This window comes from Phaethon aethereus (genome assembly GCF_964289735.1).
Source record: "Phaethon aethereus genome assembly, chromosome: 3".
NCBI classification, from domain to species: domain Eukaryota; kingdom Metazoa; phylum Chordata; class Aves; order Phaethontiformes; family Phaethontidae; genus Phaethon; species Phaethon aethereus.
In genome coordinates, this window is record NC_138576.1 from 28,597,912 (window position 1) to 28,624,879 (window position 26,968).

Sequence of the window (26,968 nt, forward strand, 5' to 3'; positions counted from 1 at the left end):
TTTTGTGGGAGTAGCCCAATCCTCCCCTCCAGTTTTATTTATTTTCTCAGCTCATCCCTCCCTTTTCAGAAAAATCCCACTGTCTTGTGAGGCACTGTCCCTCTCGGTGCTGCGAACTCCACACATTTCTACCCCATAGCCCCTGTGCTGGACCATGAGAGGCACATGCTCTGTTCCTCCCAGCTCAGAGTTTGTTTAAATTGTTGAAGACATAGAAAAGGGCCTATCTCAGTCTCAGTGTAAATAAATTCTCTTCAACTAGGTCCTTCCCTTAAAAAGAAATCCTGATACTAGTTTGCTTACTTGCTTCTTCCCAGAAGAGGAGAGATTGAGAAGATTGAAAAGACAGTGACCATGATCCTCCACTGTCCCCTGATGACAAAGCAGCAACGAAAATACAAAAACCCCTGACTAGTTACCAAGCATGTAGCTCTATTTGTATACCTTGCAACAAGAAAAATAATGTTGATTAGCAGAGGAGAGGAAAAGGTAAAGCTAAGAACAGTTTGAAAGGTTTTAGAAAATAATTTTGTGTGTTTTATTTTTGTGCACAAATAGATGACACAAGGCCACAAGAGCGCACATTTCTGTGTCCAAACCTTATGCTAGTACTCTGCCCACAGCTAAGTTCAAATCAAATTGACTGCCTGTTACACAGAATCAACTCCATGAATCCCATGACTCCGAGTGGAACCAAGATAGTCATCAGTAAATACATCACAACAGAAATGTAAGTGAGTATAGAAAACTGTTTTCAATACACATTCAGAACTTCTTTTTTTTTTTAAATACAGTAATAAATTATTTGGTCTTCCTTATGATTTACTATGGGGTAAACAATTCCAGTAAATAAGTATTTCAGATCAGATTACGTGTTAAAATTGCTTGACATGAATCTTCTACTTAACAAACAAATCTCCACTAATGGCATAGCCCAGGGAAAATGCAAAAAAATAGAAGCTCATGTGAAGGGCTTCTCATGCAAGCAGAATGATTAAAGTAGATGAGGAACAATCCTGTAAGTAAAGCAAGCATGATTTGGGTCATGGTGACTAATGAAGATAGTTTCTAAAGCTCATGTTATACGGCTATTCTTAATAGAGCATGTTTGTTCATTGTGGACATAATAGGAAGACAAATGAGTGAACCCAGTGTTTACCAGTATGGAAGAGTGGCACATCTTCATTAACTGGTCTCAGAGTAAACAAGACTTTGAAGTCAGGGTTCATCCTATCTAACTTGAGTCACTTAATTGAGGCAGCTAAAATAAAAAAACCTAGTCACCCAGGAGGGAGACACAGCTATCTCCAGTAGCCATATGGACTTTGTATATGCCAAAACATGCAGGATTTTAACCTCGGTGGGATACATCTGAGTCCATGTGATTTTAGTAGCCATATATGAAACGTACCAAATTTTATCCCAGATGATTATTCCTCCATGTAAGAAAACCCATATGGTGGCCAGCCTACAACATTTTTGCCTCTATTTTGTGATGTTATGATAAACAATTATTTCTTTTAATTATTACATAACAAACATCTGACATGAGGAATTATTATGGGATTGGATGGAACCCAAGCAATCAATTCTTGGCCTTCTAATTGTCCATCTTCCTAGCTCAGCTAAGTTTAGTTCCAATGATACGAAGAAAACAAAACTCAAATTTTTTACATGCACATAAGACCAACATATGTCCATATTTCTATACAGGCTGTACACAAAGGCAACATTTCACTACCAGCATGCTGACAGCAGGTACACCAGTTCTTTAGACAGTCATGTTCCACCTTCTTTTGTTGCTTGCTACAACATCCCATGTCTGTTCTTTCTGTTTATGGGTTTGGTTTGTTCTAATACTGACATTAATGTATACTTTTAAATATACTTCTTAACTATTAACTTTTGTGTGCTCAGTTCTCTCACTATAATGGCAATTTTTTTCCCTTTAGCCCTCTTTTATGCTTATACATTGTTTGCTGCCTTCCCCAGAGAATCTTGTTTGCATGCACAGTTTGGGAAACAGTAGAAGCATGACTGAAAATGTATTTATTTTGTATTATTATTTGAAATAATTATTTTTTAACAGAAGTATAACTGTCTGGGTTTATGGCATTTAGCAGAGTACTCCACAGTTTTAAGCAGAATACTATTTGGGTTTTTTCACACTCTTTTTTTCAAAACTGGCAAAATTCTTACCCTATGCTCCTCTTGTTGTTGCTTTAAAGTTTCATATTCGAGGGCTGGTGCAGGAAGCTGAGAAATGATCATTTCTGTTTCAGTTAACCATGGCCAAAGTTCTTCATAAGTCTCCCAGAACTGGTTAACTAGGGACTGAGCCCGTTCCAGCTGGAGGTTTCTCTCAGAGTTCATTTGACAGACTGCATCATATTTCTTTAAGAGGCTTTCCATTTTTTTCTGTAGAATAATATTAACAAAAAACAGAAATGTATGTTTTTCCACATGTCTATTACCTTCATTTCTAAACAATCTTTGATAATCATAGCACCAAACACAGTCAACCAAATTTTAGTTTTGATAATGTTTCTACAGTACCAGTGTTTAAGGTGGACAGAATCAATATTGCGGGAGTTTGGACTTCGGCAGAGTACTTTCCAGGTCATTAGAACGTATTTAATGATATTGATATTTACAAATAACATTTTATTCATAGGGCTTCCAGTCAAGCTGCAAATGATTTGACTGCAGATCTTAGCCCCACTTCCTTACTGAAGACGCTCATCTTCAGTGACACTTGGCAGAAACTAAGTTTTCCACAGCATTTCTGAATCAAAGCATCACGAACAATACCCAAAAATCTGTTGAGGTTTTTTTTTTTTTTATATCTGGCAAGAGAACAGGATATACTGTTGTGCTTGTAGCTTACAAACTTGCAACAGAAACCACACAACATTATGTTCCAGGTTAGCATACATTAATTAATGAGGATGTTTTACTGTTAATAGTAGGTTAGAACTACAAGGTTGAAACATTACAAATCTACTATATTTAGGCATGTGATAACAAAAGAAAGTATCAACTAGCTACACATTTTTCCTGTGGAAGACTGCCTATGCTATCATTTTTATGAAATATTTTATGTGACAATGCACATAATGCTAGCCTTGGAAAACTAGACATATAAGCAAGCCATTGAATTTGCAGTAAAGAATCTTTTCTGGCAGAACAAGCTATCTTTTCATTTGTTATGTCTTGCATGTAAATTACGTATAGAGATGCTATCCAGAGGACAAAACATAGCCTAAACACACAGATGTACAGTATTTTTGACAAATACAAATATTTAATAGAGGCTCACATAAAATCGCTCTCCCTTATGAATACACTTTCATAGACAGAACATGTCATCTATTTTAAATTCACTTAAGAACAAATCAAATTTATTTGGAGCTCTTGCAGCAGAGCACATTTAGTGAAGTATTGCTGTTAAAGGAGCATGGTCACTGGAAGGACTAAATTTACACAACATATCCAGCCTCGCCATAATTTAGCAGAAAAACCCCAACCCCACAACTAACCCATTCTCAAATGCCAACAGGAAAAATCTGTCTGTATATGCATACAGCCCCAGCATCAGCCTCTGTGTGTGTGGTGATAAACAAAGGCAAAAGAATGCCTTTCATGGGCTGTGTTAGTCAACAGGATGGAACAATTTTGGCAAATAAAGCCTACACTGAAATCAGCAGAAATGAAAGTAAAGATTCACGCTGAGGTGCACAGCCATTGAATCCAGCACAGGAATACACACACTCAGGGCATCACTGACCCAAGAGAACTAGGGAAGATAAACAGTCAGACTCCACACACACCACCCCACATGACTAATACCTATTCACTCAATCGTCCATTGGCTAAAATGGTATTTACCATGGATGAAGCTGATAAATGGGGCTCCAAATTAGTGTCAGGCAATGAAGCAAGTACACAGTGTTTGTTCTTTGAACATCCTGAAGGAAGGACAGTAATATACAACAGCATTTCTTCTAGTATTACAACCCTCAGACTAGAACTGGCTCTAATTAATGCTTTTGCATTAGTATTTCAAAAAAGACACTATAGGACTCCTACTTATATGTTGTCTGCACATCCACTGCTCTAGCTCCAATTTAAGGAACTTTACCTTAATGGTCTGTTTCTCTTCTTCGGTGCACGTGTTCATAATCTTATCCCCAGATTTAACAAGTTCATCTATAGTATCTTTGTGCCTCAAAATCTCCATGGTAAAAGCCTTCAAACACAATAAAAATTGGTCAGCAGTTAGAAAAAAAATAAGAGTACATGGAGCAAAAACTATTTTTGAAGTGCATTATGATGTACTGAAAATTAAATTATGCCAGTACATTTTCTAGATGGAGAGTGTGCCGGCCAATAATTAACACGACAGTTGGAAATGCTTTTCTTTTACCTTTTGAACTTGTAGCTGAGCCATGGTCTGGTCTTGCTCAAGCCTAATATCACCCAGAGACATCAGTTTCTTTTCTGTTTCTGCAATCCAGGCAAATTCAGCATCAGCTGCTTGATCAAACTAAATGAGGGAGACATAAATTAGTTCAGCAGTTCTATAGACATGAAATTAGAATGACTGTTTCAAAAATTTTAAAGAAGATTAAAAAGCATACTTTTGAATTGTTAGAAAGATAGAGGGTCACTTTCCATATATAAATTAAATACAAAGCCCAAAATGGTTCTGAGGGTTTTTAATACAAACAGCTTAATTCATAAGCGTGACAAAGCAACAGAAGCAAATACATTTTTTCCAAAGCCTACCGCTCTCTAACAGACATAGGAAAATAAAAAAGGTTATAATTTCAGAATTTTAACTAGACTGTTTACTTTGATTTTATTCTACTGTCACGTGTCTTTTCCATCTCTATGTTTATTATTACTACTAGTGTTGCAATTACCCTAGGCAATAGCTGTTTGATGTTATCCTTTTAACCTTAAGAGCTGCTTTGGTATTAAATGATGAAGGCAAAACAATCACAATTCAACTAAGTCAGTGGAAAAACCTCACTGAATTCAGAGAAGATGGGATTTAATCCAAAACTAGACCTTGGATTAAATGCAAAAAGTTCGCTGGGGCATTTAGGTTCAGCCAGTCCTTCTCCTACAACATTAACTTTTGACTAACATTATTCAACGCTTAAATGTTTCAGAAATTAGCTCAAAGCACTAAAGTAATGAGAGGATTTAAAGGATCTGTTTCTTACTGATTTGTGCAGGAGAGCATGAGAGCCTGAAAAGAAGTATGTGGGGATCTTACTGAAAAGTAAGACCAAATTAAAAATCATACATTCTCTCTTCAGCTCAAGTTCATAGGCATGTATCTTAGCACATACATGTTGCACTACTAAACAAGAGCAGCTTTGAGCTTAAGCCATAGAGAAATATTACATGGGATGATCAGATGCACGAAACAGTCTTTGTAGAAACTACTAAGAACTGATTTATTTATTTATTTAAAACTCTGACCCCCACTGCAATTAGCTGAACATTAATATGGCTCTGAGTTATTGTGAAAGTCTATCAGGATGTTTTAAATCAGAACCTGCTACTTGTGTTGTTGACACCCACACTTTCCTCAGAAGTCTCTTTCTGACCACTCTCAGTCGCTCTTGTCTTTTAAATCTGCTGGTCTGTGCCTTTGTGGCTATAGACCGGGACAGCCCTGCTCCTGTAACATAGCTGGAGTTCACTTTAGCCACTAAATCAGTCTTGTCTTGGTGGTTAATCATGAGTCACACAAAAACAAAAGAAGCAGTTCTGAGATTTCATTCTTCATGAGTAAATCTTTTTCAGCCTTTTATAATCCATTCGTTACATGAGAGAGAGCACAAACATTCTTTTTCACTATATGTCATTTCTCATTTAAAGTAATAGAAAGTAAGTTTGTCCTAAATATTGTGAGTTCCTAATAGAAAGGTACATTCTGAAACAATCAGTACTTTAAATGTTAGCACGAAGCACATGCACCAGTGGTAGTTAAATCCTGGCTTTAGAAACTGCAGTTCACAACCACGCTCTTCAGAAGCCCATCTATTTATGATCCAAATGAAGGAAATGAAGAAGGTGATTTCAAATGCATTAGATGTACAAATTAACTGCCATGTGACTTCCCGATACCAAATATCCATGGGTATGTAAGTAATATGGAGAAAATATTTAATGGAAATAACGAAATCAAGGCATGGCAGTGAAACTTCTAGGTTACATAGCATCAAGGAAAGACAGGACTCTAAACTCCATTTGCTGAAGGTATCGTATTTCCAATTTGTGATGTTCAAATATAACATTAAGGAATAAAAAGCACAAAATTGGTACTCTCTGCATCCAAAATTTGAAGTGTTTTCTTTCCATTATACATGACAGTTATTTATGAGCCCTGAACTTCACTTGAGTCACTATAGAATCATCTATTTCATTCCCATCAGTTTAACCAAGCATAGTTCATTGTGGTACTTTTTCCTTCTAACCAGGAATGATTGACTTCTGAATATGATGACATTGTGATTTTCTCCATGAATGCTTTCTAAAGCACTCTCTATGGCTGCTTTAGAATGAAGAACAAGTAAGCCAAACATAGAATATAACCTTCTGTTTCTACAGAGCACCCCTTGCACTGGGGTACAACACTGACCACTGCTTTCCGTATTGAGAAATGAAGATTAAAATGTGTAGCTGAATGTATCTCTAGTATAACTGTATCCATCTGGGAGCATTTTGCCCAGGTAATTAAAAAACAGGATGTTGCATTAGCCTATTAAGACTTCCAGCTTCCATTCACAACATGGAACAATATGCTTTCCTGTCCTACAGCTTACTGCATTTGTCACCTTGCCTCAGTAACATCTTGCACAAACCCCACACTACTACCATTGAACCCTCATGTTCTTGGGCTTTGTCCTCCACTCAAAACTTTTTAATAGTACAGGCACTTGAACAAGTTGCCACAGGGTAAGCTTCAGAGCACTAGCTTCTCTGAAAACATTTTTTATTTTGCATGGTCTTTCACCAAGCTAAATGGAAAGTAGCTTATCCTTCACTGGAAGAGTGTTAAACCACTTGACATTTATCACAAGACAGAGCGTACAGAGTTATGTTGTGGTAATGTAAGTTGGGCTGAAGTGGAGGTTAGGGGTATGCAGGACTAGGGTGCAATGTGCCCTCTTACCCTCTTAACATCACCTTTCCTGCCAGGACTCGAATCTGCTTAACTTGTACTAGGGAATGCAACATACTCACGTACTTCAAAAAAGTTGAAGGAGAGCCAACATACACTCTCCTATCTCATCTTATCACTCATCCAAAAAAAAAAAAAAAAAAAAAAAATCACCCTTCATTTTTGATGATTTGGTTAATGAGACCAGATAATATTCATAGCAAACCCCTTAAAAAGTTAAACATGAAGTTATTTTTAACCTCAGTTATAAAGAGATCTGAGTTACTGCCAGCCTCTTTTAGCCAGCTTTCAACAAACTTTGAAAATGTCACACATGCTTTCTCCTTGTCCAGTTACAACTGTTTATGGGAACCTATTAGCAGAAACAGAAATCTCCACCAATATTTTTATGCCTGAATTGTAAGCAGACACTGGAAAATTGTGTCTCCACGATGCATTTATAAGCAAGGAGCTTAAATATGAGACTATTTAGTGATGAAATTAGAGTGCCAGTTCTCAAAGTGTACCCATATATATACATATCTGTGTGTGTACAGAAACCTCCACATAAGTCAGTTTTTGAGCCCCAAGAAGAAAAGCATTGTGGGTATGAATAAAAGGAATTGTTATTTAAATCATCCACTACAGCCTCAACAAGATGATCCAGCTTTTAATTGTGGAAACTACAAAGGAGCTAGACAAGCAGCTGATGCTAAAAGGTGCGGTAACACTAGTGATTTCAGTGTTGCAAAATTGGCAGGGGATCTGGACCAGATTTTACTTAACACAACATGATCTGCAAAAGACATGGGCCATTCAGTTCTTACTTAAGCAAACTTACTTAAGGTGCCACAGGGTAGTTAGCAACTTTATCTGCAAGACTGATGCTTGTGTCATCAAAAAAGCTGAGTTCTGCATTCATATCTTAACAGTGGAGTCCCATTCCATTCAAACAGGCCTTTTGTCGCTCAATTACAACAAATGTTTGGCAACGTTATTAAAGGACACCTTTTGTTCAGGCACACATTGCCAGAGACTATCTGTCACTGCCCAAAGAACAGTTTTCAGTACCTGCTGAGATCTCAGGATTGCAGCATCAATCTCATCCACCTTCTGAGAGATTGTGTCACTCACTAATCTGTACCGTTCGTTGTCCTCCGTTATCATCTTGTCAAGCCCCTCTCTGGCCCTCCATGGCACCAGCTCCAGGAACGCACTGCCAACTTCATTCAAAGTGTCCAGTAAGCCTTTGTTGTTCTTTGCTTCTTTTTTCAACTCCTGAAAAAGGCCATTTAAAGTAAACATGTCAGCACAGGAGCTGAACAAACACAATTTCCACATGTTTTTATATCCTTTCAACTACTCCATGAGTCAAGAACCAAAATGTTTTCCGCAAACCAAAGGGATAAATTAGTACACTTATTTTCAGCTCAGTTGTATTAGCTTTTTGATACTGTAAGTTGTTTGACAGAAAAGTGGGTGATTCCTGACGACAAATTTTCTACAGAATATATCTTAAATATATTTCTCCAGTCAGTATGACAGTCTGAAATTCTTTGCAATTTTCTAAGAGTTGTTCGTACTTCATGAAGCAACCAAAGAAAATAAAACTAACACATACTCTTTGCAACCTGCAACTCCATAAGGAACTAAATCACCAGCGAGTGAAATCAGGTATGCAACAAAGCAAAATATGATGAATTCAAGTGATTTCTTAAACGAGCAATGATTGGATTAAATTCCAATCAAATAATCACACAATGCTTCAGGAATGAGTTCTTACCTGTACAGAACACCCCCTGCCGCAACGATTTCACTTCTTTTTATATATGTACAAAATTTAATGGAAAGGTGTGGTTTTTTTTTAGCTTCCCTCCAACATTGTCCATGCATCCAGTTTATACTACAATTTTTCTTTTGAAATAAATATTGTTAAACAAGAGTAGTAATATGTATTTTAAATGATGGCTTTTTTTATGCTTCACAGGATTTTATCCATGTCACAACTAAAGAACCAAAATAACTTTGTTTGACAACTTAAGAGTTTTCCCAGGATTAGGTAGCTGCTTGAATAAAAAGGAAATGTTGTGCTTCTCTAGAGCTAAAAATAAACCTCAGCCCAATTTCATAAGTGATTATAACAGATGACTCTGGAAAGTGAGTTTGATTCTTAACTACTGTTACATTTAGTCAAATCATCTGATGCCAAGATTAGTTATTCACAAAACAACTTCAGGCCAAAGAGAAGTTAACACAAAACCTAGCTGAATCATACAGCAATAAATAACTCACAGGTTCAAAAACCTACTTTTTGTCTTTCTTGTACTTGGCTTAATTCTTCACCCTTTGGTATTTGAGTTTCATACGAAAGTAACTCCACCTCCACTTCATCAAGCCATTTGCAGAGCTTGTCGTGAGTTGAATGCAGTTGACCTGCAAGCTGCAGAGCCTGCTCTAAGGTCTTGGATACATCCGAACTCAATTTTGTAATGTCTTTGTATCTCGCCTTAATGCCTTCCAGTTTATCTTGAATTATTATAACTTCATCACCTAAAATATCAGAGGGATGTTACTTTCTGTGATCACAAATATTTAAAAGCAAAAAAACCCACCCAAATCCCAAACCCCATCTATTACAGAAATCTCAGTATTTAATTTATAAAGTAACCCAAACAAGATGACAGGGTCAATCCCCAACTATTGTAAATTATCCTACTGTCACCAAAGTCCACAGAGCTACAAAGTCTACCCCAGCTCAGGATCTGTCCTTCTGTCTTTTTTCTGCTTTACTAAACTATTAGAAAGTAAGGACTTAGATCCAATATTTAATGCAAATGTTCTTTAAAAAAATCCACCCTTAAATTCACAATACTTTCAGAGGCCCCCCCCAAATTATAAAAGGGTTCTTGAAAATGTGAAGAAAAAAAAAATCAATGAAATACCAACTAGATTTTCAACTACTGTAATATTTGACATCACTGTACACCCTCTTTACCACCCATTTGAAACACAACTCAAAAGGCTAAAATAAAAAAAACCTGCTGAAATTTATTAGTGTATATTCAGATTTCATTGCAGACTATGCATAATGTCTAAGTTTGGAACAGAAAAGGATACCACCCGCCCCCAACCATGTGTGTGTCTTAAGAGTTCAAGAACTTGAGAAGTACTGGAAAATCCAGACAGATGTTGATCTATAGAACAGACACATTGTGTACAACTGGAATGCAACTTTTCCCACAGTATTAGCTCCAGTGGACAGAGGTTTCCTCTTGCAGTAAAAGGTAGTCTAATATCTCGTTCATCTGTGGATGCCTGCAGGGAATTGACTGCGCCCACTGCCAAACAGCTCTCCATTATGAGTAATGTCCATAACTTGCTATTAGGAATGGAATGCAGGTTCACTAAAATAATTTTCCACTAAAAATAACAGAGGTTTCAAGGGCCAAATTCTCTACAGGCAAAAAAGGACTTTTGCTCACTTACATTAATAGTAAAATTGGCCCAAAAACATAACCTACCTTGACCTTAAACCTTTATTAAAATAAACAACTATGACTGCTTTAACCAGCAAATATGGATGAATATCTACAAGTTCCACTTGAATTTTCTCATAAGTACTTTACAATTACAAGAAAAAAAAGCCTGATGAATCACAGTTTTATGCAAGCTCTCACCTGTTGTTTGCTTGAGAAGCTCTAAGCCATTTTGTATAGCCAAATCAACATTTTGTTTTCTAAGAAGAATCTCTTGCTGAAGATCCTAAGAGAAAAGGCCATTTGTGTAACCACAGACATAACAAATTATGTTATTTTTAGTTGAATAAGCATATTGCCATTTAAAACAAAATATACTAATGCAAAATAAATGAAGTATGGAAATATAAATCAAATTTTAAAAATGAATTAAATAATAAATGAACAGAAATCAAAATACCAGTAGTTCAGAGTGCTGTTTCTCAAGCAATTCTGTGTTGCAATCTTGGACTGATAATTTGCTCAGTTTATCATGGACTTCATTCAGCCAGTTCATCAATTCAACTTCGTCCTCCCCAAAAATCTGAGCATTGCTGTAAGCTTGCTGGAGAAGTTCAGACCTGCTGTTGCTCTTCTCTTGAATCTCAATGTATCGGGCCTGAGAAGAATCTAGCTTTTCCTGCACCATATCTTTATCTTCCCTGGAGCTCATGGTCTTTAGAGACTGACCAATGCTAATGGCCTGATGTAAACCCTTATTGTGAGCTATGACATCATCTTCTAGGGCCTATATTTTTTAAATAATGAAAAATAATGGAAAAGAAAAATCAGAAAGACATGAAAGAAATATAAGTGGAACTCAATAAAAACGGAACAAAAAAGGACATATTGCCAATGTAAACATATAAAACTCAAATTACAGAAAAAAAATTCAACATGGTAAAATATAGGTACACCACAACAGCTTTGCCAGTTGTCTTGTACTTTACAGAAGCATCTAAAAAGAATGACACAAGCAAGTGTGTGGATTGTATCTTACTTTATGCTGAGAAATCTGCTGCTGCAGTTTGGAGGCCTGTGTTCCAATGGGTTCTGCATTTGCAAGCCTCTTCTCTGTGGTGGTCAGCCATTCCACCAGCGGCTCCAGAGCTTCATGGAACTGCTGTGCTACCACCGAGATGCCTTCCAACTGACGGTTCCTATCAACACGCCAAGAGAAAGGTTATTTTTTGTGATGAAGTAAGTGTGAAATAGGAAAAAGCCCCTTGAATTCTTTGCAAAAGAAAAAAAGAAGACTTCTGCCTTATTGTAGGAACCAGTCACTGAATGAAATAAATATATCCATGATACTCAATGAAAAACAAGGCAAAGTAAAAATCAAATAAAATTTTTTAAAAACCCAACTCTGAAGCTGTCCGAAACTCTTTTAGCTAATATGCAAGTTTTGCAAATAAAATGAATGTCACTTTATTCATATACTTTTTTGGTAAAAATAATCTAGCACTCAATTCAGCAAAACATTGTTTTATACCCAATAAGGATACTTCTCAAGTTTCTAGCTGTCTTTAAGCATAAAGTTACATTCCCTTGACTATTATACATGTTTTAAAGTTTCTGAACCAGAATATATTGTCATGATCCTCAGTATTGTAAAATATCTTTAAACATTTGTTCAATGACATGAGCAGAACTATTTGGCTCTACTTTTGCATCTCTTGTTCTGTATAAAAGCTCTCAATGAAGTTAGTGAGACAACGTTGAGAAAGCACAGAGACTTGGAGCCCTCAGCACAGGAAAGACATGGACCTGTTGGAGCGGGCCCAGAGGAGGGTCACAAAAATGATCTGAGGGCTGGAACACCTCTCCTGTGAGGTCAGGCTGAGAGAGTTGGGGTTGTTCGGCCTAGAGGAGAGAAGGCTCCAGGGAGACCTTACTGCAGCCTTCCAGTACTTAAAGGGGGCTCAGAAGAAAGATGGGGACAGACTTTTTAGAAGGGCCTGTTGTGATAGGACAAGGGGTAATGGTTTTAAACCAAGAGAGGGCAGATTTAGACTAGATATAAGGAAGAAATGTTTCACAATGAGGGTGGTGAAACAGTGGCCTAAGTTGCCCAGAGAGGTGGCAGATGCCCCATCCCTGGAAACATTTCAGGTCAGGTTGGACGGGGCTCTGAGCAACCTGATCTGGCTGAAGATGTCCCTGTTCACTGCAGGGGAGTTGGACTAGATGACCTTAAAATGTCCCTTCGAACCCAAAGATTCTGTGATTCTGCGACTTGACCTCCAAAATAAAAAAGCAGTATCTGAAGCGTTTCAGATTATTACATTTCAGAGAAGGGTCTTGATTACAGGAAGAGTCTTCTCTACAACCACTGCTGAACAATTGTCATTCACGCAGCTTTTTGAGAGATTTGCCCTATGTGAAAAACACTGCAATACCGTCTTTCAAATGGGGATCTCATTCCAGATAAAAACTATGGTCAAACGTGCTTCCCAAGGCTTATAAACAAGGTAGACCTGACATACTTAGCCACCCAGTGAAGTACTCTACATAGTTTTAAAAATCATCCTTAAATGTCCTATTCGTTTCTAGAGACAGACCAAAGAAGAATGGAGACCAGCTTGTGGCTAATAGATGGCTTGGAAGAAGTGGGAATTTGATTTTTAATTAAGTATCACCAGACTGGGAGAATAATATTAAATTAAACATAGCATTAACATTTACCCCAGCTAATGAGTCAGATTCCTTCAATTAAAAAAAAAAAAGGCAAACAAAAACCAGAAGGAAATAATGGTCTATTAGTGGTTGACTCTACTAATTAAATAATCATATTATTAGTATGAGGTAACAAAAAAGGTTCAGAGTAAAGGCACTACAGAGAGACTACCAGGAGTAGGCGACAACAGAAGTGAGTTCAATGCTACTGTAGGCGCCCAAATCCCAACACTTTGTTCTTCCCAACAATTTGTTCTTCACTGTAAAGCTTCACTGTTCACTTGAGTTCCTTTTCTTCAATATTCCAAGTCCTTTCTTGTTCTTAATTATACGCCTTTTCAGGCCATCTATTATGCATGCTCTTCTTGTCTACTCTGAACAAGGCCATCCTTTTTCAAATCCCCACCCAGAAAACACGTTCAGCAACCCTTTCAACACTGATTTCTTCAAAGACACTTTACAGTTCACAACTTTCCAAGTATTTTATACATTGACAACAACTCATAAATCTACATGTGTGTGTATACACAGATTCTGTGTGTGTGTTTTTTGTTTTTAATTGGAAATTGAATTGGATTGCAATGGCTTTAAGAAAGAGTGTTTTCTGTTTTGCTAGAATATGTCTACATACATTGATGGTCCTTTTTCTTCTTGAGAACTAAGGGAGCTCAGCACATTACATAAGTACATCAGCAACTGGCAGTATGAGAATCTCTAAGTTGTAGAAAGTAATTATATGGATGACACCAAACAGAAGAAGGGAAGAGCTGAGTGCCCTCTTTTTGCATCAGTACATCAGGATTTTAAAGTTCAAAGGGAACATAACTATTATTTAAGTGTAAAATTCGCACTTGATTCTATGCAAAACAGATTGTTGCATCAAGAAACTTGCATTCTAATGAACTAAGAGAGATAAAATATTCAGAAGATACATATGCAGTTAATCCTAGCAGATTGTAGCAACTTTGGCTAAATTTTTTTTAAAAGCTTTTGGTCTGTTCAAGTCACTTTTCTCCACTTTTCCTTCAGAGGACCTATTAGGTCAACGTCAAGACACAATAATGTAATGTAATAACAAGAATGATAGTACTTACAAGAGTCCACACTATAGAGTTCCACATGCTGTTTCTAATCATCTACTACATGCTATGTCTACATTTTTCAAATCTATGAAAAATTTCACATACCTTATTTCAGCTTTACTGAGCAATGCATCCCATCGACTATCCAGGAAACTCAATTGTTTCAAGATTTTCACTCTATCAGCAGGTTCTGCTGACTCTGCAATTTTCTCCCCTTCACGCTTGATTACCTCAACAGTAGGCTTGCGGTCATCCAGCAACCTCTGGAGAAGCTACAGAGAAAGCAATCAAGCACCAAGTTATTAAGAAACATTGTAATAACACAAGTGTAAAAACAGAAGGAGCTAGACTTCTTGAAAACCTGATGAAGCAAAAAAAGAAAAAGCAATGCCCGTATTGTGATGAAAGTGTGAGTAATGCTAAACAAAAGAGAGACACACACCACACCACACAACCCCAACACATGCTCATTCTAATTTCTCAGCTATTTTGCTATGAATAGCAGGGTTTCACCAAGCCCAACCAACCTCCTTGGTTTCTATGGGGTAAAGATGTGTGGCACCCCAAAGAGTGAACATACAGAAGAAAAAGTTCTACTTAATACCACTGAAGGAGACATGCTATTTAGAGTATCTGATATATTTTATAAGAACATTTTTGAGAAAGCTGCAGGCCCTTCTAGATTTGGCAACACAAAGATAATTCTGATCTATATAGACAGAGGAAAACAGATATAAAAAACATTATATAAATGACTCATCACTTGTTTGAGACACAATTGAGTTCACTGATCCAGTCCAGTAAATTAACTTCTTCCTCAAGAATAAAACACACCTCTGCCTAAAATCCTCCCTTCCTCCATTCTTTAGTTGCCTTTGGTTACACTAACATTTTGCCTCTGCAGATATCCCAACATGACAACCTGTACTGACCCTAACTTTACATTAAATCTCTGGGTGGCAGTGGGCCACACAGTCCAACTGCATGGACTCTATGCTTCATAAACTACGCTATGCTGCGTTTTTCTATAATCATGATGAAAATTTGTAAAAGTTGACAACACTGATAGTGCTTCTACATCAGCACAGGCCATTTCCCAACAGCATTCCAATTAATTGCCAACATCGATCAGATCACAATCAGGATCAAGAGCCAAATATTTAAGTTCATAATCGGCAATGTTACCTTGGAATTATTACAATGAAAATTTACTAGTTTTTACTTCCTACTTTCCAAATGGCCAAACACTGGATTTTATGCTTTCTCTTTTTCCAGTGGACCTTTAACAATTCTTTCCACCCAGTGTTAATAATTCTAACCAGAGCTCAGATTGCACAGTGCCACACTCTGTCTTATGCCCCAGAAGGTAAGCACTTCTCCCAGTCCTGGACAGATTCTTGAGTATTGAACAGATGGCTGCTTTAAACACCTCAGCACACTTCACTGTAGTATAATACACTTGAACAGATTTTATGCTTTGCTGAAGACTGGGAATGTATTCTCATTGATCCAGTGGAAAGAGAGATATTCTGAATGCATTTCACTTACTTTCTGTTCCTGTATTTGGGCCTTCACAACTTTGAATTCAGCAGATGGTGGCTTCTGATTGGCCACCAGGTCTTCTGTATCAATGAGCCAGCTAAGCAGAGATTCAAGAGCATCCTGAAATCTCCCACAGTGAAGGAGGGCTTCCTGCAATTGTGCAGCACGCTGGGCAACCTGAAAAAAAGTAGAAGATCGGACTGTACTCACTTTTTCTTTTCATTGCTATGAAGTAAGTAGCCAAAACATGTAGAACATCTGCCAATATCGCTAACAAATACTCTCATTTTCATAGGTATACATAACAGCACTGTGGCACAATTTAGCATTAATCTCTTGGGGCTACAGACATCCAGTGAAAAGAAGAGGTTGACTACCAGTAAATCAGACTGCTCTAGTAGCCCTTTAGAAGAGATACTCCTGTTTTATCTAGCTACGGTATTATGAACTATACTGACAGAATGTCCATGTTTCAGATGGTCTTTATTTTCCCTATAGAAAGACTGAGCCAGGAACCCAAAGCAGCAATTCTTAATAAGGGGCAATAATCCCTTCAAAGGGAAGAAGAAATAGGAAGGGAGAAGGCAAATTGGTGAACCACAGGTCTGTAGTTCTGCTGCATCACTCCTTCAGGAAGACACAGCGGAGGAAAATGAGCGCCATTTCTACTTCCCACCCTTTCCATTTTCAGCAACATCTGCTGCTAGAAGAAGACTCTTCAAAAGCACTGAAAAACATGTACAGCCAGTTTTCCAACGCAGCAGTACCTGCCAATGTCTCCAGCAATACAATCCTTAAGGTGCTATAAAGGAAATCTGCCACTAGTCACACAACACTGGGCTGTATCACTGCTTTGTGCAGGTGTGACTATGTACACAGACTGAAAAAATGCGTGAAGAAAGACATATGCTTAGAAGTGGCTGACTACAAATGACAAGTGACCTTTCCTATGAACGTGTCACAACTCCAACCTCTTTCATTGGGTTATCAAACTTCCCTGCTCTGCTTAAGCAGGAAGGAACACATAGACTTAGAGGATTCTTTACTGAACAAAAATCCAGGACAGACCTATAGAAAGTTTGACAAAACCATATAAATGATAGTAATACCTCTGGCTACTAGTGATATAAATCTTATGCTCAGAATTACCGAAGTGATTGTATAATGTAATTCATCATCTTAGTGAATATTTAATTTCCTGTATTTTGAAAGACATCAGCAAGCAAACAATCAAAAAGCAGAGCAGAATAGTATACAAAATAATAACCTTCTTATTAAGAGTTTTCCATCGGGTGTTGACATCTTCAAGGTCACGTTCAAGGTTTTCTGTATTGGTAAGTTTAGCAGCACTTTGAATAAGGCCTTGACCCAACCAATTTACATCCTGTTGTTTTATTTGGAGGGGTTCAATTTCTTCTTTCTGGAATACCTGCAGTTGAAACCCAAGACACACATGAAACACTGTATCTTCCGACATAAAATGCATCTGGTGTTTACATCACAAGTATGCAATAAAAAATTGCTGAAAATTGTTGTCTAGAAGAAAGGAAACAATTCCTCATCAGCACCTTCCTAAAAAAAAATTAAGAATTAATAAATCTAAACAGAATAGACTCTATCTAAACAGAGTAAATGCAATACACCATAAAGGGGAAACGATGTACATTTCCTTGGGTAGTTTTAGACAGAAAGGAAAGGGAGAGAGAGAGAAAGGGGAAAAGTTTTTGGAAAAAAAAGAAAAAAGAAAGATCTTATAATAGAGGAAAAAAAAAATCAAGACCAGAGGAACTCATCTATTTAATTATCTATATATAAAATCTACCAAAAAAAGTGGTTAGAAGGATTTTTAAATTGTCTTCAAATAAGTAAACAAATGCAACCAAGAGAGACAATTGGGCATTTTTTTCCAAATTAGGACAAAAGCAGAAGTTTTAAGTTAAAGAAGCAGTGAAGGAAGAGACATTTTAAGATAGTTTTTCGGGGAATACAATGGTAACAGGTGAGGAGGAGGAACTACAGATGCTACTGAAACAGTATCCCAGCGGACGCCCAGGGGAATGGGTTTTCATTCACAGGGATATTCTTGCAAACTGCCAGGGCTTTGACCGTACCCAAAGAGCAGTTTGAGCAGTTTTCTGTTTTCTTTATTTTACTTTTTCAGGTATTTAAGCTTTTCAGAGCCAGATTATTACCATTAGCAACAGCAAAGTAAATCTGCATTTGTATTCAACTGCATTAGGCTGCACTGACAGCAGTGTCAATGAGATCAGAAGATGGCCCGAAGCCCCTGAATTAATTACACAGGCCAGTGAAAAATAACCAATGAATAAACAATGCTAAAGAATGCTCAACTTTTGACCCTAAATCCTTCTATTTCTATAGCAGCATTCAGTAACAGTTCTGGTGTACACTTAGTGCATTCAAAGTAACCTTTCTCAGCATCCTGAAAAGCAGGGATCATTCTGACCATACCAGGGACTCTCCTCTTTTCCACCAAACAGAGTGTTGCAAAAGTGAGGTTTTTTTTAAAGCAGCAGACCTCAGGTGGCTGAGAATGCTTCCACCAGCTTGACAAGTCAATCTAGAAGCTGGAACAACTACACCAAACACAAGGGGTAAAGCAAATTAAGCACCCCTAAGAATTTTGTTCCTACGGACGAAAGAACTTGAAAACTGTAAGACTGTGGTTACATGAAAACTTAAAGAGTGCAACCAGCTGGCTGCTCCAAGAAAAAGGAAAATGCTTGTGTTTTTCTTGACTGTAGGGTAGGGAGGAGGCAGAATAGTATTTCCACACAGAATCAATAACAAATTCTTCTTTTATGTGCCATAAAGCCTCATCTTTTGAGAGCAACGTCCTACCACAGAGAGGACTGATCTCCATAATCTGCCCTTTAAACACACATGCATTCTTTGCAGGGAGACGCTTAAAATAAATTACAATTATTGCTGAGGCCAAAGTTTACCAGAACAACTTAGCAACAAAGCTTGAAGTATCTCAGATTTCAACCAAAGTGGGAAGAAAAAAATTACAGCCCCAACAAACACCCTTTCCTTATTACAAAGCTTCACTTCTTACTCCCTTACCTCATCCACCACTTGCAAAGCGCTGCAAGACCCTGTGCTTGTAAAATACTACCGTAACGTCAGATCTGCTTTCTGGCACGCAAAGGCAACAGGCGGCTTTCAGAAGAGGCGGTGAGCCTTTAATCTGCCTCCTTTGGAAACCACAACCATCTGATACTGTTGCTTATACCTTGATGAGTAAGGCTGCTGGGGCTTGAACACATGGGTTGTAGTTGCCCTCAAATGGCATCGCCTGTGACCGCGCTCTGTGCAAACACCGCGCACCGACACGGGCGCGCAGAGGAGACTCTCCGCAGGAGTAACTGGCAGCAGCTGGGCAAATGAAGAACCCTGCCCCACACAGCTGGAAGGAATCATCTCTCTCAGAATTTTTGCCCCCAATTCATTTTCTGAACTGACCATCTCACCTATTTCAGACATGGTGTGTCTGACAGTGATTACAACATCTGACGAATTCATATAAAAAAAATGACATTTTTGCAATGACAAGGAAACTTAAAGAAAGCTTTAAACAAAGACCTTTAAGGCTGCTTACAACTATTTCACAAATCTATGGATTTTTTTTAAATTACCTTGTTAGACAATAGGCCATTGCAGACTGTATCCAAGGTTTCTTGGATGCCAGTAGTCCAAATACTGCCTTTACTTCTCCCTGGGACAGCTTTTGGACAGTTTACAGAGCTATCTAATTCAAGCTGTTGAAGAGAAAGTGCCATTTCATTTGAGCCCGTACGTGCCATACTGGGTTCCTCTGTATCAGATAAAATCCCATATTTTGCTAAATCCAAGTCACTAGTATTTACAGTAACATTTGCATAATAAAAATCTATATGATGACGTGCATCATCCACATAATCCCCTTCTACTGTTGTGACTCGTGTTTTAATGTTTTCATGAACTTCATATGCATTTTCCACGTCATTTTTGTTGCGAGAAATACTTCTTCCATCGCTTTGAAGAGGATCTTCATGTGCCAGAGTTTTCTCTTTGAAACCTTGCAAGTGAGAGTAGTTCCCCTCCACCTCTTCCTGATCGCTCTCACACGTCTGTGCATGGCTTTGTGTTACTTTTCCAGAGGGTAAAATGTCATACAAAGCCAATCTGCAGCTTTCTTTGACAGAGACACTACTGCTTGCAAGCAGTGGGGTTTGCTGCTCTCTGCAAATTCCTGGGAAATGCGGTCTGAACTGACCTACTGCATAGATATCTTCTGCAGAAGATAAACTTTGTATTTGAGCTTGCTCCCCTGCTAACAGTGTATCTTGTTTTTCTTCCCTTTCTGTTGGAGGGCTGCATAAACCAGAATCGTCCTCTTCCGAGGTAAGAGAATTCGTACCCCATTTGCATTTGCCCGATCTAGCTGTATCTGACAAATCAGCAGTTTCATTAAAGGAGCATTCACTTTTATTCGTGTAATCCGAAAAGTTGGGCGGAACAAACATTCTCCATGATCGCCTATGCTCCTTCTTTTCTGTGTTAGACTTTGCTTTGGGTATTCCAGCTGTCCGAATTACATCGCTGTTCAGTTTGAGAGCGTCAAAGATCATTTTTTCATCTAACTTGTTAGCTTCACGGCTTCGGAGCTCAGAAACACTGGAAGAAGTAAGGGCACCATTGGAGCACAAAGTGCTGATGTCCAGTGTTCTGTGACTGTAGGGTAAGGTCCGGTCTGTGAAATGCCTCGAGGAGAGGCTGCCCTTGGAGCCCGAATCGATCTGTTCATTCAGCCGCACAGTGTCATAGATGGACCTCTGAGGAACGTAGCAATCCTCAATATTTAGATCTTCATCTTCTTCCCCTTTGCCAACACATGGAGGATTCTGACGTAGACAGTCTGGCCTGCTAAGCGGCTTCCCCATCCTGAAAGTATTCGTACAAGTACACCACTATACCTCCGTTTTCATGGATACCGGGGAAACATCTAAAAATCACTAGCACTCTGAAGAATTATAGTAAACTTGCCCTTAGGATAAGATGCATAGATACAAAATATACATCATAAGTTATGAGGTGGTTGAGGTCATTCATAATCAGTGCATCAGTTTAAATGCAACTTTACCTGGATGTGAGGGTTTTTTTCCCCCTCTCTAAAACATAAAGTGCTTCAGTAAGGAAGTAATAGAAATCTTCCAATGTCACAGAAAAAACAAGTATAGCAAAAACTAGCAGTGGCTCAAATATTTCAAACACTCCCTGGAAGGCTTCATTTATCTTTCCAGGTCAGAATCTGTATCTGAAATCTCCCGATTAAGCCTTCCAACTGAACAAGCGTTACAGAAGGCAGCACATTATCTTCTGTAGGTGAAGGCTTATCTGTAATCCGTTTAACTGGTTTGCAGAGTCCCATCTCTTTTATAAATAAGTCATGGTGCGGCAATTTAAAAAGACAGAATCCACAGTGGCTGTGTATGGTTCAGACCAAGGCACGGAGAAAATCTCGGGGGGGGAGCGGGGGAAGAGAAAATAAGTTAAATCCAGAACAGTTAAGAATAATAAACCAGCCCTTTACTTTTTTGGCAGTAGCTATAAATAACCTTGATCCGAAAGGCAGCTTATCCTCCTCGTGTACCAGGCTTGTCCGTGGTGCCTCCGCAAGTCCCACAGGAAAACATCACTTGCTAGCAGCCAAGCCAACGCGTCCTTCGAGCAGACAGACGGAAAACAAACGTTTTTAGACCGATTGTCCTGATACCATCCTGGAGAGCTGTTTAAGGCAACTGCAGAGCAGAGCAAGCGTGGCGTGCGTCCTCCCGAAGGCACGGCAGCTTTACGTTCGGCAGGTCCCGACTACAGGCAGCGGCTAGCGGGCTGCCCTCGCTCCTTCCTCCGCATGTCTGCGGCGCAGCTGCGAGGGCGGCAGCCGAGGAGGGAACCCCCGCCCCTCAGCGAGCAGCCGTCGCGTACCGCCCGGCCGGGCCGGCCCAGCTCTCCCGCTCGCCCCGCTTCCCTGCGGGCCGGCGGCGCCCGCCCAGCGCCGAGCCGTAAGGAACGCCCCGCTTCGCTCTTCAGGCAACATCTGCTACCGGCCCACCCGCCCCCGGAGCGCCGCCCTGGGGGCTCCCCCCCTCGCGGCCGCCTCCTTAATCTCCTCAGCTCCCCCCGCGCCACGCCGCCTTCACCGCTCGCTAGCCGTTCTGCCTGTGCCGTGCGGCGGGCCGGGCCGAGTCCGGCCAGGGGCAGGCGCAGGCGGCGGGAGGCCTCGCCGGCCGCCGACATCACGCACGCCTCAGCCCGCCCGGGAGCGCCGGGGGAGCCCGCCGAGGCAGGCGCGCGGCGGCAGGCCGCTCAGCAGCCGGCGTCGCCCCCACCGAGAGGGCGCGGCGAGAAGGCCGGCACCGCTCCAGCCGGCTCGCTTTCCCGAGGGAAAGCCGGGTACACCACCGTCCCCACCCGCTCACCCCGTCTGATACAGCCGTCATCTAAACGGGTGCTTCCACACGAAAGTTAAATTGGAAGTTCAGCTGTGTATTTTTTTTTTTTTCAAATCCCCCAAACATGAGGAGTTACGTTTTACTCCATCTGGCATGCAACGAGGGACTTTCAATCCAGTTCTGATTCTCTTCAGCTCCTGGCTCTGAGGCAACAGCTTAGGGTGGCATCGTCTGACAGGGCAACCACCATCCGAGGAATGTGGCACCAAGCCACCCTGCTCCCACCGACAAAAACGTTAAAATGTTAGGGAAAAGTATCTATACTTGGAAGCCTGTTTTTGATGGGACTCAGAACAGCATAAAAACAGCCTAATAGGACAAAGATTGGGGTTTTCGACATTCATCTCTTTTAAATAGCGTTCAACACCTGGCAGCTACACTTCTAGCTTGTAACGATGTAGGTGAAGGGTTGGGAGACTCACAGGTAACTCGCCGACGGTACAGGAGAAGCTGTCATGACCAAGCTGCTCTGCACCAGTAGAAACCATACCCCTAACGACCAGAGACCTGCGCTGCTTGGGTGACAGCAGCCATCAGTTATAGTGACAATTCAGAGCTCGGTTTAAGGACAACATATGGCACTTGGTTGCTAAACTTAAGACAGGGCATTAACTACAATCAGCTGGAGCTTTCCGAGTTAAGCAGCGAGCAGGATACACTTGTATGCAAGAAATACAAACACATCGCACTTGTTTATTGATTTACCTGATACGCAGTCAGCTACATATCAAAATACTGAAGTCATGTGAAACAAATTCTCTTCTCCTCTCCGGTGAGCAGCCATAAGATAATAAAATTTTGCCAAACAGATACTCACCTCTGAGTTCTCAAGTTGAGAGTATATACTATAACGGTAAAGATGAGAAAAGCATTTTTTGAGGTCCTGTCAACCAATGGTATTCTCGCCCTAAAATGCCCACAAACAGATTCTTACTGAATGCAAAGAGTGTTGCACCATTTTATAGGGGAAATATATGACTGAAATTGGTCTGTATTGTTCAACAGCAAAATGATTTTATGAACATTAAAAAATATCTTACCATTTTTCACTGTATATACTGAACACCTGCATATCACACATCAGTCACTCTCAAATGCAATACTTAGAAGTTGCTTATTTTACCTTTGTTTTTCAACACAGACCTTAACTAAAGTAAAGCCCAAGAAGGGTTAGTATTTTATTCCAGGGTTTGTAAACCAGCGCATGGGAAATGCAACACTTAACTTCTTACTGAGCATAAAGAGAAACCTCTGATTATTCTTTCAACATTTTCTGTCTTCAAAGTGAAAATCAGAGGACAGATACCCTCCACACAACTAACATAAGCCAATTAAAATCTTAGGTCAAGCTCACTAGCAGGAATACTCAGGCTACCTAAAAATTCCCATAAAGTCCAATTAGAAGGCAACCTCTAATGGCTACACCTACTTTTTGTTCCACAAACAAAAGAAAAATCAAATGAACCATATACCGATGAAAACTGTAACAGTGCCATGTCGGTTTTACTAAGAAGAATGCCTTCTAATGGCAGTACAAAGAATTGTGCAAAGGCTTCAAGAAGTAAAATAATTCAACCTCTGGGGGTTTTCTTTTTCAGGGAGAAACTATCTGCAAATACTGCTCCTACAGCAAATATCCTAGCACTGTGAGTCTAGCCAAACCCAGGGCATCCGGTTCAGCCCACTTGCACAATTCTTTTATGTTTGGCCTTTGAAGAATGGTGGCAGACTCAGTGTACCTCAACAGACCTCATTTACTGAAATTTCCTTTTAGTACCAATCCATGCATTGCATACAGACTTTGGGGAAAAAAAAAGTCTAACAAAGCTGAGTTAATTAGTAATTAATTTTGTGCCTTTTATATTAATTGAGACAAATTCTTCATTTGATTATACTCTTCCTGGAGTATTTTGTGAAGTAAGAGTCATGGTTCTACTTTCAAATGAACTCCACTGGAGATTTTCATTTACAGAAAGCAAATTTTATACCTGCATTGTAAATAAATAATAGTTTAACACTCACAGTAAGTACTTTCAATTTAACACTCTATACTGACTGGAATAAGTAGATTACAAAGAAGGAATATAAATGAAACAAGTATGTATATGTATATATATTTTATATATATATAAATACAACTCAAAGCCTGTTTATTTTTTTTAAATAACTATGCATTTTAATGTCATGCCAAGAAGACGCACAAAGCTCCAACTCTTTGTACAGAAAAATTGGTCAAACCACAAAAAACACCTCTGGCCCATTACACGAGATCCTTCCCTGAAAAGAGTGAAGATTTCATGTGAATAAATCTATCTACCAAAAAACAACTCTTTCCCTTTACTCTTGAGGAACAGAAGTTGATTGTACTTGACCACAGAAGCTAAAGACATAAGGAGCTAGACTGTGGTTTTGTGGCCACAGCCACATTGTCAGGTTGTGTGTGTTTGCGTACGTGCACAAACATGTAAGCGAATACACCATGAGTGGAGCAGGACTTGTGGGAGCCAGTCTCCCTACAGTTTGCTGCCTCAGGTAAAATTGCTCTCTGGAAGGGTAAAGAGTATGAAGAGGTACATTACCTACTGTAATTTTGCTGTGCCTCAGTAGCACTTACACCGAGTATTAGGAGAGTAATCGCTGATCCTGATCCTCCTGCTATCAGTATCCCTTTGCTACCTACCACCCTCACCTAGTTAAAATTTCCCATTCTGGTCTTCCTATTTCCTTTTTCCTACTCTGCTGCTTTATTCCTGCATTTGCTCTTCGCTTATTTAAACACCCCCTTCACCTTTTCTTCATTTTTCACCTGCTGTTTAATGACATTGTGTTTTCACTCATAAGCAAAAGCATGGCCTTAAATAGCTGCTCTGAGCAAAACACATTTCTAAGTTTACAAATACCTAGCATAAATGCAATCCTGGATTAGACTTCTGAATATAAACATGCTGCTGCCGCTGTTCTCCTTTATGCCTCCCCTGGTTTTTTGGTCTTTTACCACACAAGCTCTTTGGTTACAGGGACACCATCTCCCCACAGGTCTGCACAGACCAGAGAAGGCTGTCACGCATGAATTGTACAGTTGCTGTGTCTTGCCCAATGCCCTGGCAAAGTACAACACTGAGACAATGCACAGGGATCTGGATTCTTCTACTGTCTGCTCATCAGGATGCTTCCCCCTAAAAACATTGTTGTTTGTAGCAGAACAAAAATATTAAGAAAAATAAATATATATATAGTAACAAAGACCTGAAGCTGCATCTTAATGTTTAAAAACACAAGAAATGCTGTAAAATCAGAGATCACAAACTGTCTACAACTGAAAACCTGTACAGTCAGCATAAGCAAGAGCAATCACAGCAGGAGGTTCTGCTATTTTCTGATAGCTAAAGTGTTTTACTAACCATATACAAAGAAAAGCCATTTGTTTCTTTTTTAAATTGTGATAGACTTGTTAGGACAGACTGGAATACAATTTTAATCCTCCCAGTCTAATGGAATCTCCTCATAATGTAAGTATTTGTTCAAGATTTTTGTCTCTATTTATGCATTCTGAAAGATCATCAAAACTCATAGTAACTGGAATCCGAAATTCCCAAACTGAAGTTTTCAGTTTTAGTTTTCCTTTCTAATACGATTTAGTTTAAACAAGCAAAATGCCCCCTCTGTTGGGCCAAGCACGTAATGACTTTTTCCCATGGTCATCTTTTTAACAGCATGGTTTACCAAATCCTATTACGCAGGTTTATTTTTATGATTAAGTGTGAACTAATGTGCAAGACATACAAACGTTTGAATCAATATTAGATCGAAATTAAACCACAGCAGCACAGAATATTCAGCGCTATTATACAGACGTTAGATGTATGATCTTTTTCAAACACGGCTTACAACTGTAGGATTTATAAATCTTGCCAATGAGCACTAGAAGTTCATTTACCGTAACCTAAACCAAGCAAGTATCTATACTTCATTTCAGCACCAAAGCACCACACAATTTACACCCACAATCGCTGCAATGCATTTTTTTCAGCTGGACAAGGATTGCCAACTGGCATATTAAAAAACCTACGCACAGAAGCTCCAAAGTGCATTTTGGATAAGGATGCTACAGTAAATGCCCAAAATAAAAGGGTGTTTATTTTACCTGATTTCTTCTTACTAATGTGTTTCTAGGTACGGGTGGGATTCAGTGAGGTGAAATTGGCCAATGTATCAGAACAGAAAACAGCAAAAGCCAAGGTCTTAGACCTACATACGTTGATGCCTATACCCATAAGCAAAGTGCATATGGGCTGGTATGTGAACACTGGGGTCTAAAACTCACACCACAGAGAAGAAGAAAGTTTGTGTAATACATGGACACCAGAATAGAGACAATACGCAGCTCTCAAAACAGGAAAGGCAGATGGATTGCTTAAGGAAACAGGAGAGTGAAGAGAGGTGAAGAGGGAACTG

At 39.3% G+C, this 26,968-nt stretch overlaps 1 protein-coding gene across 1 annotated transcript in view; it reads right to left on the reverse strand.

Annotated features, from left to right (window-relative positions):
- Positions 1-26,968, reverse strand: part of DST (dystonin) — a gene marked incomplete at its 3' end in the record, with an annotated part of 320,121 nt that overhangs the window by 51,809 nt on the left and 241,344 nt on the right. The window contains exons 55-65 of the mRNA XM_081998014.1: positions 17,263-17,424; positions 16,002-16,172; positions 14,559-14,725; positions 11,696-11,855; positions 11,117-11,443; positions 10,858-10,942; positions 9,489-9,730; positions 8,252-8,458; positions 4,427-4,546; positions 4,142-4,249; positions 2,200-2,418 (exon numbers count right to left, since the gene is read on the reverse strand). Coding sequence (XP_081854140.1) covers positions 2,200-2,418; positions 4,142-4,249; positions 4,427-4,546; positions 8,252-8,458; positions 9,489-9,730; positions 10,858-10,942; positions 11,117-11,443; positions 11,696-11,855; positions 14,559-14,725; positions 16,002-16,172; positions 17,263-17,424 — 1,968 coding nt within the window. The remainder of the gene's footprint in view (positions 1-2,199; positions 2,419-4,141; positions 4,250-4,426; positions 4,547-8,251; positions 8,459-9,488; positions 9,731-10,857; positions 10,943-11,116; positions 11,444-11,695; positions 11,856-14,558; positions 14,726-16,001; positions 16,173-17,262; positions 17,425-26,968) is intronic.